General features: G+C 39.0%; 1 protein-coding gene across 3 annotated transcripts; it reads right to left on the bottom strand.

The window, feature by feature from the left end:
- Window positions 1-455: 455 nt before the first annotated feature.
- LOC308397615 (uncharacterized protein) lies at window positions 456-3,752 on the bottom strand. Of its 3 annotated transcripts, XM_080883587.1 has the most exons (7): window positions 3,640-3,752; window positions 2,515-2,613; window positions 2,312-2,428; window positions 2,073-2,159; window positions 1,899-1,960; window positions 1,535-1,600; window positions 456-1,433 (listed from the first exon to the last, which is right to left on the bottom strand). In XM_080883587.1, exons 1-7 carry the CDS (start codon window positions 3,698-3,700, stop codon window positions 1,296-1,298), a joined length of 630 nt encoding a protein of 209 aa, XP_080739713.1. In that variant the 5' UTR covers window positions 3,701-3,752; the 3' UTR covers window positions 456-1,295. The 3 variants fall into 3 exon arrangements, with proteins under 3 accessions (XP_080739713.1, XP_080739714.1, XP_080739715.1); XM_080883588.1 differs by lacking the exon at window positions 2,515-2,613 and having other exon boundaries at window positions 3,640-3,706; XM_080883589.1 differs by lacking the exons at window positions 2,312-2,428; window positions 2,515-2,613 and having other exon boundaries at window positions 3,640-3,722.
- Between the last annotated feature and the right edge of the window lie 9,531 nt (window positions 3,753-13,283).

Genomic DNA, 13,283 nt, shown 5'->3' on the forward strand with positions numbered 1-13,283 from the left:
AGTTTATTAAATCAAGGACAGCACATGAGACAATGATACACGATAAAGCAATGCAACTGTTGTTTTGTACAGAGGTTTTCTAGCCAAAAGCTAGTGTCATACCAGTTGCCTTGTTCCCAACATCGCCACTGACTGCTCTCAAACGTGCCACCCATGCTCCAGAGTCAGCTGGTGTTTGCATAGTTTCAGTGTTACAGCCTGCCTCCTACATCAGCCTGCTCCAGTATCAAAGTCACAGCTAACCTTTGCATGTTTAGCTTTTAAGTTCCTGCTTGGATCAACCTCCCAAGCTTCTGATCCAGAGTCGTGACTGGACACAACCTTTCCAGTGACAGCATCTGAACCAGAGCTAGTGCTTCTCATTCTTTTACTCCTAAGATGGATGAGGCCTCAGCCATCTGATTCCCAACCTGTGACTGCCTGCCCATGCTCTTCTTCAGTACCATTGCTCTGAAGGGTTTTGCCTCTTCTGTTGGCTTCCTAGAAGCACTCTGCTTCAACAGTCTCACTAAATAGTTCTTTTACTCTCCTCAGCTCAGGTTTTGTTACATTGTGAATCATGTGTTTATTTATTTGTAAGCTAAAACATCAGTATAAATTAAACTAAGTCATAGATGTTATACTTTCTGGTTTTATATGCAGATAGTTAGGTGTTCATTTGTGTTATAGCAGCTTAATGGAATGTGGAAAAGCAGGGATGTTTTTGGGGGGATTTTTTTACATTATATTTTATTTTTTCCACAAAAAACATCTTAATTAGTAGATGCAAAACTTACAAAACTTACAGTTGGAGTAATAATTGATATTTTATCATAGACACAGTTAGATCAGGTAATTCAATTGGACTTAAACAAGTAAGTTTTTGTTACATTTCCAAAACAAAGTAACAATATTAAAAAGGCAAAGAGATATAAAATATTGACTTTGCCTACAGTACATGAGCACACAGTATAAAACGTTAACCTCAACCTCTAGAGGGAGTGTCAGTGGTTTCTTTGTTTCACTACCTCGAAAGCTTGGTGCTGTTTGTATTCATGATTGTACATTAAGAGCAAATTTTTTCACAATTGTATACCAAAGAGATCACTATAATTGACATATGATAGATATTAACAACAACTCAACTTAAATAAAAGGTGGGAAACTTTAGCCAGTGTGTCGATCATGTGTGTCATCTTATCAAATGCAGGTCATTTTTTTCTTTCTTTTTTTTTTAGTTAAAGGAAAATGTAAAAATGTTTTTCACATATTTATCATATAATGCAAACAATCAATCATAAAAAAAAATGTAACCTTCAGGCTGGAACGTGTTTCTTTTGTTTGTTGATGGTGGAATAGAGGTTGCTGGGATCAGTGGAAACGCCAGCAGAAGAGGAAGGAAATTTCACAGTGCTGTAAGTCACAGTGTCATCTTCATCATTATCATTACAGACCTGGAATGAAATATGATGGAGCACAATTATTTTTTTCTGACCTGTGACAGAAGTTTAAAATTCACGATCTTAATGTTAATATATTCTTTTGAGAACCTTACCTTGGCTTTACACTTGGACCTCCTGATAAAACTGACAGAGACATAGGAGACATCTTCAGCATCAGCCTGAACAGTGAAGACAACATATAGACTGCTCACTAATGCATATGCGGAGTCAGTTTGACAGGTATCAGTCCTTTTGGGGTTTTTCTTGTCCTATTTGTCTTTCATCCATTCTTATAAAGGATAAAAATACATTTCAAAGAATAAATGCAGTAGCTGTGAGAATAATGTCTGTTCACTTTGTTCTGACTGGCTGCTGGATTGGGTCATATCAGGGTTTACACTCAGTCTCTTAAATATGTGCAAGCTGTTCTCATTTTGGGACTTTAAATAAGGGAGTTTTCTAAAAGTAGCTACATACATTTTTTTGGCAGCTGCGTTCACTCGCCACCTTAGTCGCTTCTTCCACCTGTGTTTTGCTTCCTAAAAAAAGATGAAAATACAAGATAAAAGTAAACAAACTTGAGTTTAGAATTTCAAATCCAAGGTTCTCAATTATACTTTCAACTATAGCTGTCATTTTTTTCTAACTCACCGTTAGGTTTATTCCATGTGTTGATGACTATAGCAAGTATTAGTACCAGAATGCCCACAAGAACAATGATAACCCGTTTCCAAATTTCTGGAAAGAAAAATTAAAACCACAATCACTGGTAATGTTGAGCTTTGAATGCTGTGAGCAATAAAAAGCTTTATGATGGAGCCACAGCTCGAGTCTACAGTCTACAGTTCAGACCTTAGGCTTAATAAAGGTGCAAGCGATGCAGTCAGTACCTGATAAAGTATTTCTTTCAGTTGTTCCAGTTGTTGATGTAGGTTGGCTTGATGGTGATACAGTAGGTGCATTTGTTGATTTTGATGTTGTGGGGATTGGTGTTGTTGTGTGGTCACCTTAAATAAAATAAATGTATTAAAAAAAAAACTTTAGTTCGGCTTTTATTGCCCAAATGTTGACTGTAACAACAGACAGGCACTACCTGATGAAGTCCTTACTGTTCCATTTACTGATGTAGGTTCAATAATACTTGTATTTTTTGATGTGTGTGTTACTGTCTGTGTTGTTGTTACATTGTTGCCTGAAACAATAAAAAAAATGCAGACAATTAAATAAATACATGCAACAAACTGTCTGACATTAAATATTACCGTGGCAGAGGTTTGGTCCCTGGCTCAGCTGCAGAGAAGGAGTGAGGCAGTGAGGTCAAGGGAGCAATGCCAAGAGGCTGGAGGGACAGACTGGAGAGCTAATTTAACTGATGAGGTTTCTCTCTTTATATATAGTGAAGCCAGAGACCTGAGAGAGGAGTGCGCACTGATAACTGACTGGGAAGTTATTGAACTGTTTACAGAAACATCTAGCCATATGTGTGTAGTGCCTTGATAAACACTCCCCAAGTATACAAACATACCAGTGTGTCAGATCTATGATTACAATTACATATTAATGTTACAGCTACAGTAGCCAAAAGGTGGTGCATTATTTAACTGACAAATTATTACTTTATATTTTTAAGATGGGGAAAAAACATTTTCACTAACCAAAAAATCATATTGTAAATCAAATACGTCGAGCAATTATATACATCAAGTTGAGGTAGTTCATCATAATTTCTCTGTTATCTCAGCTCTAACACGTAAACACTGCGTGGCGATAAGTATAAGGACGTTGAAAAAATGGTGCAGAAAGCTGCAATCTGTAAGATGGAAAAACCACACAAATGTGGAAGAGTGGATTTGTACAAAATGAAACAGATGGGAGTGGATAGATGCAAAGTTATCAGTGGTTACAGACTCGTTCAATAAAGAGTATTTATGTTGCATCACAAGACAGCTGATCAGTTTGTTTCACTAACTCATCTAAACAAGGCTTTTTGCAGAGAGTATAGCATCCGTGGCAGTTTGTCTTCAAACAACAACCGTAATCTCCACTTTTTGACTTTTTTTTTTCAAAAAAATCCAAAATCGATTATCGACTTGAATCTTGAAATTCCTTTTTATCAAAATCATCAATATTTTTTCCTTAATGTGGCCATAATACTCCTTCATAGGTAAAGTCATATTACATGTTGATGCAATATTTGTATTTTAATATGTGTCCTTACCTTTACACTGAAGTATTAGTAGAGAGAATAAAAACACTTCAATCCATCTGAATAGGACCATGGTGCTTCTTCTGTACTCATACACACTAATGACACTGCATCTAAAGATTTGACTTGTTAAAGATAAATACTTGTGCTGTGTGGGGTTTGCGAGGTGTCACTTCCTGCTAGTGACTTCATTCTCCTCTGTCACATCTTGGCCAACAATAGATTATAGGAAGTCAAATGTGTGAAGATTGTCAGTTGAGATAAGTGTAATGAGAAATGCAGCTCTCTTTTATTTCTCTTTATTTTGTGATTATTAGAAAAAAAAACACAACCAGGTTTCAGTGTGATGTTTGAGAATGCATATTAACTGACATAAAGAGTTCATTTATTCTGCCACCTAAATGTAACTCCTAATATCATTGATGCAAAACAATGATGCCATCAGAACAAGTGTCAGTAGTCTGAAACCTCTTTAGAAGTCTGATGTCATTTTCTCTGCGTACCAAAATAGGTGTTTTGTTGAGAATGTGGCTACAAGAGCATTTATTGAGATAAACATCATGATAAAATTACAATTTTCCCATCATACTATGTCCGTTTATTTTGTTGTGAAAGTAAACTTTTGCAAAAATTATTTCTTCAAGACAAAATAAAAATCAATAAGCAAATAAGGTCAAATGCAAGACAAATGCTAACACCTGCTGCTCTCTGGCAGCAGCACCATGCTCTCCCTTGTTTTAAATGCACTTTAGAACAACACGCAGCAACACTACACATGAGCGGGAGGAGGGAGGTATGGGGTCTTCACACACCCCCGTTCTCTGCTAGCCATCGGGGCGGGGGGGCTGGGAGGAGATGTTGGCTGTCCGATTGGCCTCCCTGCTGCTGCGGAGCCTGGGACGGTCTGCTTGCCTCCACCCCGGGGGGAAGGGTAACATCTCTTGGGTCTGGGTTCTGTTTCCCCCTCTGGGGGCGAGGGTACCTGGACCCGGGGTATAGAGTATGTTTGGGGAGTGTGATTGTGTGTACATGTCCATTTATGTCAATCCTTACGTTGGGTGAGTGCTGAGTGTTTGTATATGTGTGCATGAGGGTGGGAATGCATGTTTGTGTCTGTGTGTGCCTGTTTGTCTGTGTCTATATGTCAGGTCGGGTCTTAGACTCCACCTCTCTGGGAACTCCCAGGCCCTCCAAGGCCTATCTCCCCTCACCACACTCCCTGCCGGTGACTGATGCCCTCAGGGGTCGGTGCATTGGTGGTTCTTGGTGTCCGGGGCTGGGCACTCAGGTATGTACCGGCTCACTCCCGGTGGCTACCTGGCGGGGCCTGGCGCCTGTTGCTCGGTCAGGCCTCTTCCGGGGTGCGGGGGGCCCTCGGGCCTCCGGCCTCTGGGCCTGCGGCTCGGTTCACTCTGGCACAGCTGGGCGGGCATGCTGGTGCAGCCCCCTCTAGCTTCTGCTCGGTGGCTACTGGGTGACGCCTCGTCTGGGGATCCTCAGCCCTTCCCATGAGGGTGGCACGGATGCCCCTCCGGTGGTCCTCCTTGGGCTCTCGCACTCTGGGGCCTCTGGATGTCTGGGGCCTGGATCTACTCCATGCCTGCTTCACGCCCTGGGGGACGGGGCTATGGCTTGCTACATCCTCTTGCAGACCATTACATGTGGAAACCATTGGAATACAAGCGCGCTGATCCACACAGGTATGCACACGGGTGTTCACTGCTCGTAGACTTAAATTACACCTTTCTTGGCTGCTACTTCAAAGCACATTGTGCGCTGTCTGTCCTGCGTGCTGCACAACAACATTGAATATTTAGTATTTACTGCTGTTTACACTTAGCTAGATTAATGCGATGGTGTTGTGTTTAGTATGTTGCTTTGGTTTTTTTTTTTTGCTTGTTTTCTATTCTTCTTCTCTCAACAGGTGATCCAGGAGATTTTATTTTTTCTCCCCCCCTTTCTCACTGTCCCTCTCCCCTTCTGTTTTTCTTTTCCTTCCTCTTTCTCTCTCCCTTTCCTATCCCTCACTCATGTCTGTCCCGTCTGTAACATCTGAAAATAAAATATAATAAATAATAATAAATGATAAAAACAAAGGTCGATCAAATGGACCAATACGGCAATGCCACGATAATCCATTTGGCAAAGTAAATCCATTGGGTATCCTTGTTGGTCTTCAGACAACAATTCTGATGGCTAAAGAACCAAATGGGACAGGCAAAAAAAAAAAAAAAAGAAAAAAAAATGCAAGTCAAATACCAGGAGACGGAGCAGGTGACAGATCTGGGGGTTAGGAAGTTCAGGGCATTTGAAGGGTTTTACGTTGCAATATAAAGCACTTTGAGGCAACTGTTGTTGTGATTTGGTGCCATATAAATACAACTCAACTGCACTGAATTGACCTGGAGGGGGGCAGGCAGAGCAGAAGAACACTTCAGGGGGCCAACTTGAATGCGGGGAAAGTTAGGAATTTTGTTCCGAGGATCAAAGCTGGAGCAGGAAAAATGTCTTTACAATAAAGAGGGTTTAATATAATAAAAAGGTTCTCTACACACCAGAGGCCTGGGAGCTTTAAGGGGTGTTTACCTCTGACATAAATTAGTCACTATGAGGTGTCACTTCCTGATAGTGACTTTAGTCTCTTCTTTTGGAGCTCTCCCTCCACCTTCACCTTCTTGACTAGAGAATGTTGTGGTGGCAGATTTCTTTTCTCATTTATTAATCACATATTTAATCAAATCACATTAGTTATAGTAATATCACTTTCTCTCTTTACTATAGTAAGAGCACTCCTGTCACTAGTTTGCATGCATGGGGAATGTTAACACAGTGAGGCCATTGTAATGGGAGACGTTAAACAGATAGTGAGACTCCTTCTGTTTATCAGGGATGTAAATCCTTAGGTGACAGCCAAGCAGAAAACAAGGTCATAATTCTCTCTGTGAGGGAGAAGGTATAGCCCCCCCCCCCCCCCCCCCCCCCCCCCCCCGTGAGAGGGGCCCCGAGAAACACTAGAAACTTATGATCACTAAACTGAGACAGACCTGTTTGTCTGTTTATGTTGCTGTCAGATGGTTTGTTAAAATAAACATTATGTAGAAATCTAACTTATAGCCATCCATTATCTTCCTTCTCAGGGTCACAGTGCTGCTGGAGGCTATCTCAGCTACCAGAGGGCAAGAGGTGAGATCCAACCTGGACAGGTTGCCAATCTGATTGCCAGCCTTATTTTACATATAACTTAACTTTGTTCCTTTTGCTTGTTTTTTTGTTTTGCATCTTAGCCCGGTTTGTAAGTGTAGGATGCTTTGACATTGAAGCTTCTAAGAGTACAATATCCAGTGATTATACACTTGCTTTTTATTGTGGAATGCAGATTTTACCTTTTCCCACCAGGGGGCAGAATTTGTCTGTTTCCCACTAGTTACAGGGCTGTTATGGCGTTGTTTTTGTGTCACTATTCTGAGCGCACGTAAAAAAAAAATTGAGCGCACGTAAAAAAAATTTGCAGGTGCAAGTGTTGCATTTTCAGGAGAAATTTATTTTGAGCGAAGAAAAGCTAAATTTGAGTGAACAAAATTCATTGCTGCGTGCAAAAAATGTATTTCAGTGTTTGCTATTATCCACACACACACACAATAGCAGCCCCTCTCGCTCAGTTTTTGCACTTGCGTTCGCTCGCAATGTGTTGCTCGCGCTCTCAACATTTCTGCCCGTGCTCGCTCAACTCTTACTGTACACCATTATATTTGTGCCACAAAACCAGAATCCCTCGCCTCAACAAGGAAGAGATGGCTAAGATGGAGATAGAGACCCAACAAAGCAGTGAAATAAACAGTTACTTTTTGATTGTTTAATAGTGGTTATGTTCAAAGCATGCCAAACAAGAAACATGAAACAAGATGTTTTTTTCTTTTCTGAGACCTATTTAGTTTTTATTGTTGTAGATGTAAATAACACAAAAATATATTGAAAGCCATAATTTTATTTCCTAATGCTGAGGACCCAATATATTCACATTCTCTACCTCTAGAGGGAGTCTCTGCTCTGTGGCTTTATGGATGATGGAGGTGATTTGCAACTGCTTTGCTCTATCAACACTAAAGCAGGATGTGTTTTCATTATTCAGTGTAGAAAAAAAACAGAATTATCCTTTAAAAGTTGCATTAAAGAAAGATTACATAATATAACACTGAGATAAGTAAAGACAATTGTCAGGTTGTTAAAAATCATTGTTTTACTACATAATAATACACTAGCCCCTTTAATTTAGATCTAGATCATCGGTAACTGAACAATCAGGCAACATTCAAAGCATTTTTAAATATGTTGAGTGAACATGACTGGATTTATTTCTTTGATTTGTTGACTGTGGAGGAGACGTTGCTAGGATTAAACTCCAGAAGAAGACGAGAAGGCTTTCACAGCTGTAGGTCACACTGTCACCTTTATCATCACCACCTAGAGCTTAGAAGAAGAAATAATTCTATACTTAATAATACTTAAACAATAATAATAATAACAACAACAATAATAACAGAACTGATATTAACATCCTCACTGTAACCCATCACAAAGCTTACTGTGCCTTCTTCTCTGGTGTTCTTGGTGTAGCTGATGGAAGCCAAGGAAATGTCATCTTCAGGTTCAGTCTACATAAGGACGATCACATAATGATTGCTAACACATTAATCCAAACCTTGATTTAAGTATTAAAGTATTTTGCACATAGACACAGTTCAGAGAATGTGAGTCTCTGCCGTGTTTAAACTCGGTCCCTGCACACAGCTTATAAAATTAAGTGTAGGTATTCTGCTGAAACTTGAATATATGCATTTCGTGAATGGTTGGAGAGTGGTTGTTAGGAGTTGCTGGCATCGGATAATATGACGTTTTTCATAAAGTGGTATATAGTACTGCACCAAAAACCTTCTTACAATTGCTTTGGTCACTAGTAGGTTCCTGCTCCCATGAGCAATTTGGATAGAAGACAACAATTAGCTAGCACTTGCAAACTACACTTGCAAGTGGTGGTAAAAATATGAAAAGAGCACACAAACCGGGAGCAGAGAATGTTCTCTGTCGAAGTAAAAGCTGCACCTTTTGAAATGTGTACTTTATAGTTATAAGGCACAACTTTTCATTTGAAGGTGGACACTCTCTGATGGCAGTTTCCATCGCACTTTTAAAGTTTCACTACATGTCAGAGAGTAAATGGTGACTGCTTGTAGACAAGTCAACATCTTCCATGTGAAATATGACTGAAATTAACACACTCCTTTTCAACCAGTCACAAAGTGACACAGACAACTACAGGCCCGGTTTGTTCATTTTTAGATTCTCCACATTAAATCAACTTTTTCTGTAAAGTTTTACTTTCACTATATTAAAAATTTTTATTTTCCTAGGGTCATACAGGTGTAGAGAACTTAACAGACAATCACCAAAACTCAGTTTTTTATTGAAGAATCAGAATGATCAATGGATGAAACTCACATTGTTCTGTCCATCCATTTCCATGTTCCCTGCAAAGAGGAAAAAATTGAGTTGCGCTTCTAGTTCTGAGTCTGTGTTCTTATAGTTATTATAGAAAACGGTGTTGTCTCAACTGATTAAACTGGTAAAGACTGGTTGTCTAATTTAATAATCTAAGACTTGTCCACATAACTTGAACTTCATCATGTCATGAGTCAGCAAAACACATTAAATTTAACAGTTAAAACGCTGATTTACATTTGTCCTGTTCTCACCTCTAGTTTTCTTCCTTGTGATCATCACCACAGCAGCAACTAAGACTGCTACTAAAGCAGGAAATATAATATGCTCCCATGACCAACCTGGAAAGAAAATTAATCCATGTTGAACTTACTTTTAAAAAATCTAAGGATTAATATTTATTTTTACTGACACATAGTTATTTTTTTTAAATCATAGTGGTGATGAGTACAATTTTAGCACTTTTTTTGTATTTCCCTTCTGATGTAGCCTATTGCAAAATCTAATTATCATGAGTGATCCTGTTTTCATTACTGTTTTTTAATTATTCTGCCTCCGGTGCTGGATTTGGTGTCACTATTAACTTTTTTGCTGTTGTGGATTTTTTTGTTGTCATTGCATTCTCACCTGAAAACACAAAACAGCAGCCAAATCAAATCTGTACAATGAAAATGTGTCTTATGTTCCTTTTCCCCAATCAATGGCAAACACATGCAGAATATTATGGCTGAAATGGCTGTTTAAACTTAAAAAGATTTACAGATGAAGCTTTTTTTAATGATACTCTTTACTTTGAGGTAATAGCAGCTTGTTTTCTCACCTGACGACTGAGAGCTGAAGGGAAACAGCTTCACTTTGTTACTGGACTCATCTGTCACATTGCACTTCAGAGACTCATAAATCTTTGACTTCTGATTAAGTTGAGATTTAAATGTCACTGCTGAAGAGCAGGAACCTGGTAATATCGTCATGTCTGTATAGATGTTCTCTTCACCCTCGTAGAGCCACTCTACTGTGTATGTACAGGGTTTATATGCCAACAAGGAGCAGCTCAAGATGGCTTTGTTACCGTTGTCATGTTGAGTCGCTGGTGAAGACAAAAGATGAGAGAAAAAATAGTTTAATCACAGTATTGAATATTTTAATGTTTCACGCACAGTTTGAGCTGAAAAAATTATGAATGAAATACTCACTGTTAATAACGGAAAGATAGACATCAAACTCTGAAACTTCATTTCCTGATTTGATTTGTCTGCACGTGTAACGGCCAGCATCCTCAACTGTGACCTTGTTTACAACCAGAGAACAGTCTTCACTAACACTCAGCCTGGCTGACTTAGCTCTAACATCTTTGTGAATCTGCCCATGAGTGGCCAACTCCACTACTGCCGTGTCTGTTGAACCACTGAAGGCCCAGGTAGTAGATTTAGATTTAGATTTAGATAGAACTTTATTAATCCCTCGGGTGGGTTCCTCTGGGAAATTCGATTTCCAAAAAAGCACAGCACCGACAGAAGTTACAGAGTTATACACACACACATATATATAAATACAGAGACAATATAAATAAAATATACGAAGGGGATAAATAGAATAAATAGGAATAAAAATAAAAATACAAGTGAATTGCACATTTCAAGTATTGAGTCTATTGCACCGTTGACTATTTACAAAAGTATTGCACAAAAGGTATTGCACAGTGAGGTGAAGAGGCACTACAGCTTAGTTGTTCCCCCCTCCTTTGTCCTCCTGTTTCCCCTCCCTCTCCCCTCCAGAGAGGAGTTAAACAGTCTGATGGCGTGTGGGACAAAGGAGTTTTTAAGTCTGTTAGTTCTTGTCTTTGGGAGAAGCAACCTGTCACTGAACAGACTCTTCTGGTTGTTAATGGCCATGTGCAGAGGATGCCTGGCATTGTCCATAATGTCCATCAGTTTCTTTAATGTCCTTTTCTCTGCCACTGTCACCAGAGTGTCCAGCTTCATGCCGACCACAGAGCTAGCCCTCCTGATCAGTTTCTCCAGCCTGGATGAGTCCTTCTTTGCTGTGCTGCTCCCCCAGCACACCACAGCATAGAAAAGTACTCCAGCAACCACTGACTGGTAAAACATCCTCAGGAGCTTCCTGCAGATGTTAAAAGACCTCAGCCTCCTGAGGAAGTACAGTCGGCTTTGGGCTTTTTTATACAGGTGCTCTGTGTTGCATGACCAGTCCAGTTTATTGTCCACCCACAGTACTGTTACAGTCATCCTGACCATGTGTCACATTTTCACAAGGCAAAGTGAGGTCATCACCAACTATGACAATAGAGACAGATTGAAGTAGATGAATTGTTGGTGCTGAGAAAAAAAAGAGAAATATGACAGATAAAGATCACAAATGTGACTTGGCGCAAATTTAGTTTGAGGATTATTTTTGATACGAAACAAGTTGGTCTCAAATGTAGTCTCATTGAGTCAAACAAAGTTGCCAGCAAAACGTGTCCTTACTTGTAAACTGAAGCATCAGAAGCAGAAATACAGTCATTTTAACGCTCCCGAATTCAGCCATCTCTTTCTCGTTCTCGTGCTCACTAATGACACAGTCTCTTGTATTTTCTTAAAGTTACACACAGCTTCTGCTTTATGTGGTTTTTGAGGTGTTGCTCTGTCATAGTGACTTTAGTCTGCCTCTTGCACACCTATCAATTGTTAAAAAATATAAATTTTTAACCAAATTTAGTGTACGTATGAGTAGAGAGACAGTTTTTCATTTAATGTTGTTTTTCTCATATTTTTAATGCATTTTCACAGTAGACAGTGGTGCGTTTTTACCTCAACGGAGAATCTAAAATTAGAATCATAAATGGCATTAAGATAGAGTATACAGGGGAATATGAATATGACAATGTAGTATTATTTTCATATAATTCATCAGCATTAAAAACTGAAATGTTTGCAATGAAAAGTAGGCATCCTGTAGCAGCTACCATGCCACAGTGGTGAAACACAGATAAGATGCTTTTGTGGTCTGCGACCTGCTGGTTCCTCATTGCATGAAGAATTCTTTGACGTGAATGGGAAAGTGTTTTAGTAAAAACAGGGATACAATAGCACCAGAGCTCTGGGCCCTGTTTTAGGGCTTTTATGTGTCTGGGTAGGAAGATACTATTGTGGGTTTGTCAACCCTTGGATGAGGTAAACTCCAAGTTCCAGAGAGAGAGTTTACTTAAACTTTGAACAACTTAGTCCCTCGTTGGCAATTTTTCTTCAACAACCTCTGAGCTCTCCCCTCCTTCTGCATTTGAAAAAAGCTGAGTGATGCTTTATGCCATTTCCTCATTCATAAAGTTTCCACCAACACAGAGTACAAAAAGATAGGTTATACATACTATTTATTGCTTTTATGCTCTGTGTTAACATGAGTAAATGGAAATTGTATCATATCTCCTTGTTTATTTTTAAAACTTTTTAAATGTTAAACATAATGTGTTACCTTGTATCATATAACTAAATATTACTTTGTGTTTAACAAATTAGGTTACCCACATCTGTTCTTTTTAATGTTTTAGTGTAAATACTCTCCCATGACTGAAAATGATATGTTTGACAACTTTACTGTGAGATGGTTTTTGTGCATAATACACTGCAAGACGGAAGACATATTGCACCCACATTCAAATATATGACACAAACTTACATGTATGAAATGATCCTCTCACTGATGTGCTGACTTTCATATTTATTATTTACATGTCACTGTATTTAATTTAGTAATTTAAAAAAATGTTGTCATAATGTCATTGTATTTAAAGTAAGAGCTGGACGTAATATTTTGTTTGTGGCAATGCCACACATACACTAAAAAATGTGGCAGTACTAACTCACCGATTAGTGGCTCAAGACAAGAACATGACCGACTGAGTGCTTCAGTGGACTGTCCTCTGGTTCTGGTACAATACATTTTTGAATTTTCAAATAGTCATTAAAGTATTAAAAAAATCAAATACAGTATTATCTTTATTTGAAAATACAGAGTATAGTTGCTGCCTTCTTATTTGTGACTGGTAGGATGTGATGCCCCATGACTGGCAGAAGGTGGTGGCAATGGTGCAAAAAGCCATGTCCCAGCTTTTTTATTTTCCTACATCTGTGATCATGAAGATGTCGTGATGGTGTCTGAAA

This window comes from Rhamphochromis sp. 'chilingali', assembly GCF_963969265.1.
Source record: "Rhamphochromis sp. 'chilingali' genome assembly, chromosome: 5".
Taxonomy (NCBI): domain Eukaryota; kingdom Metazoa; phylum Chordata; class Actinopteri; order Cichliformes; family Cichlidae; genus Rhamphochromis; species Rhamphochromis sp. 'chilingali'.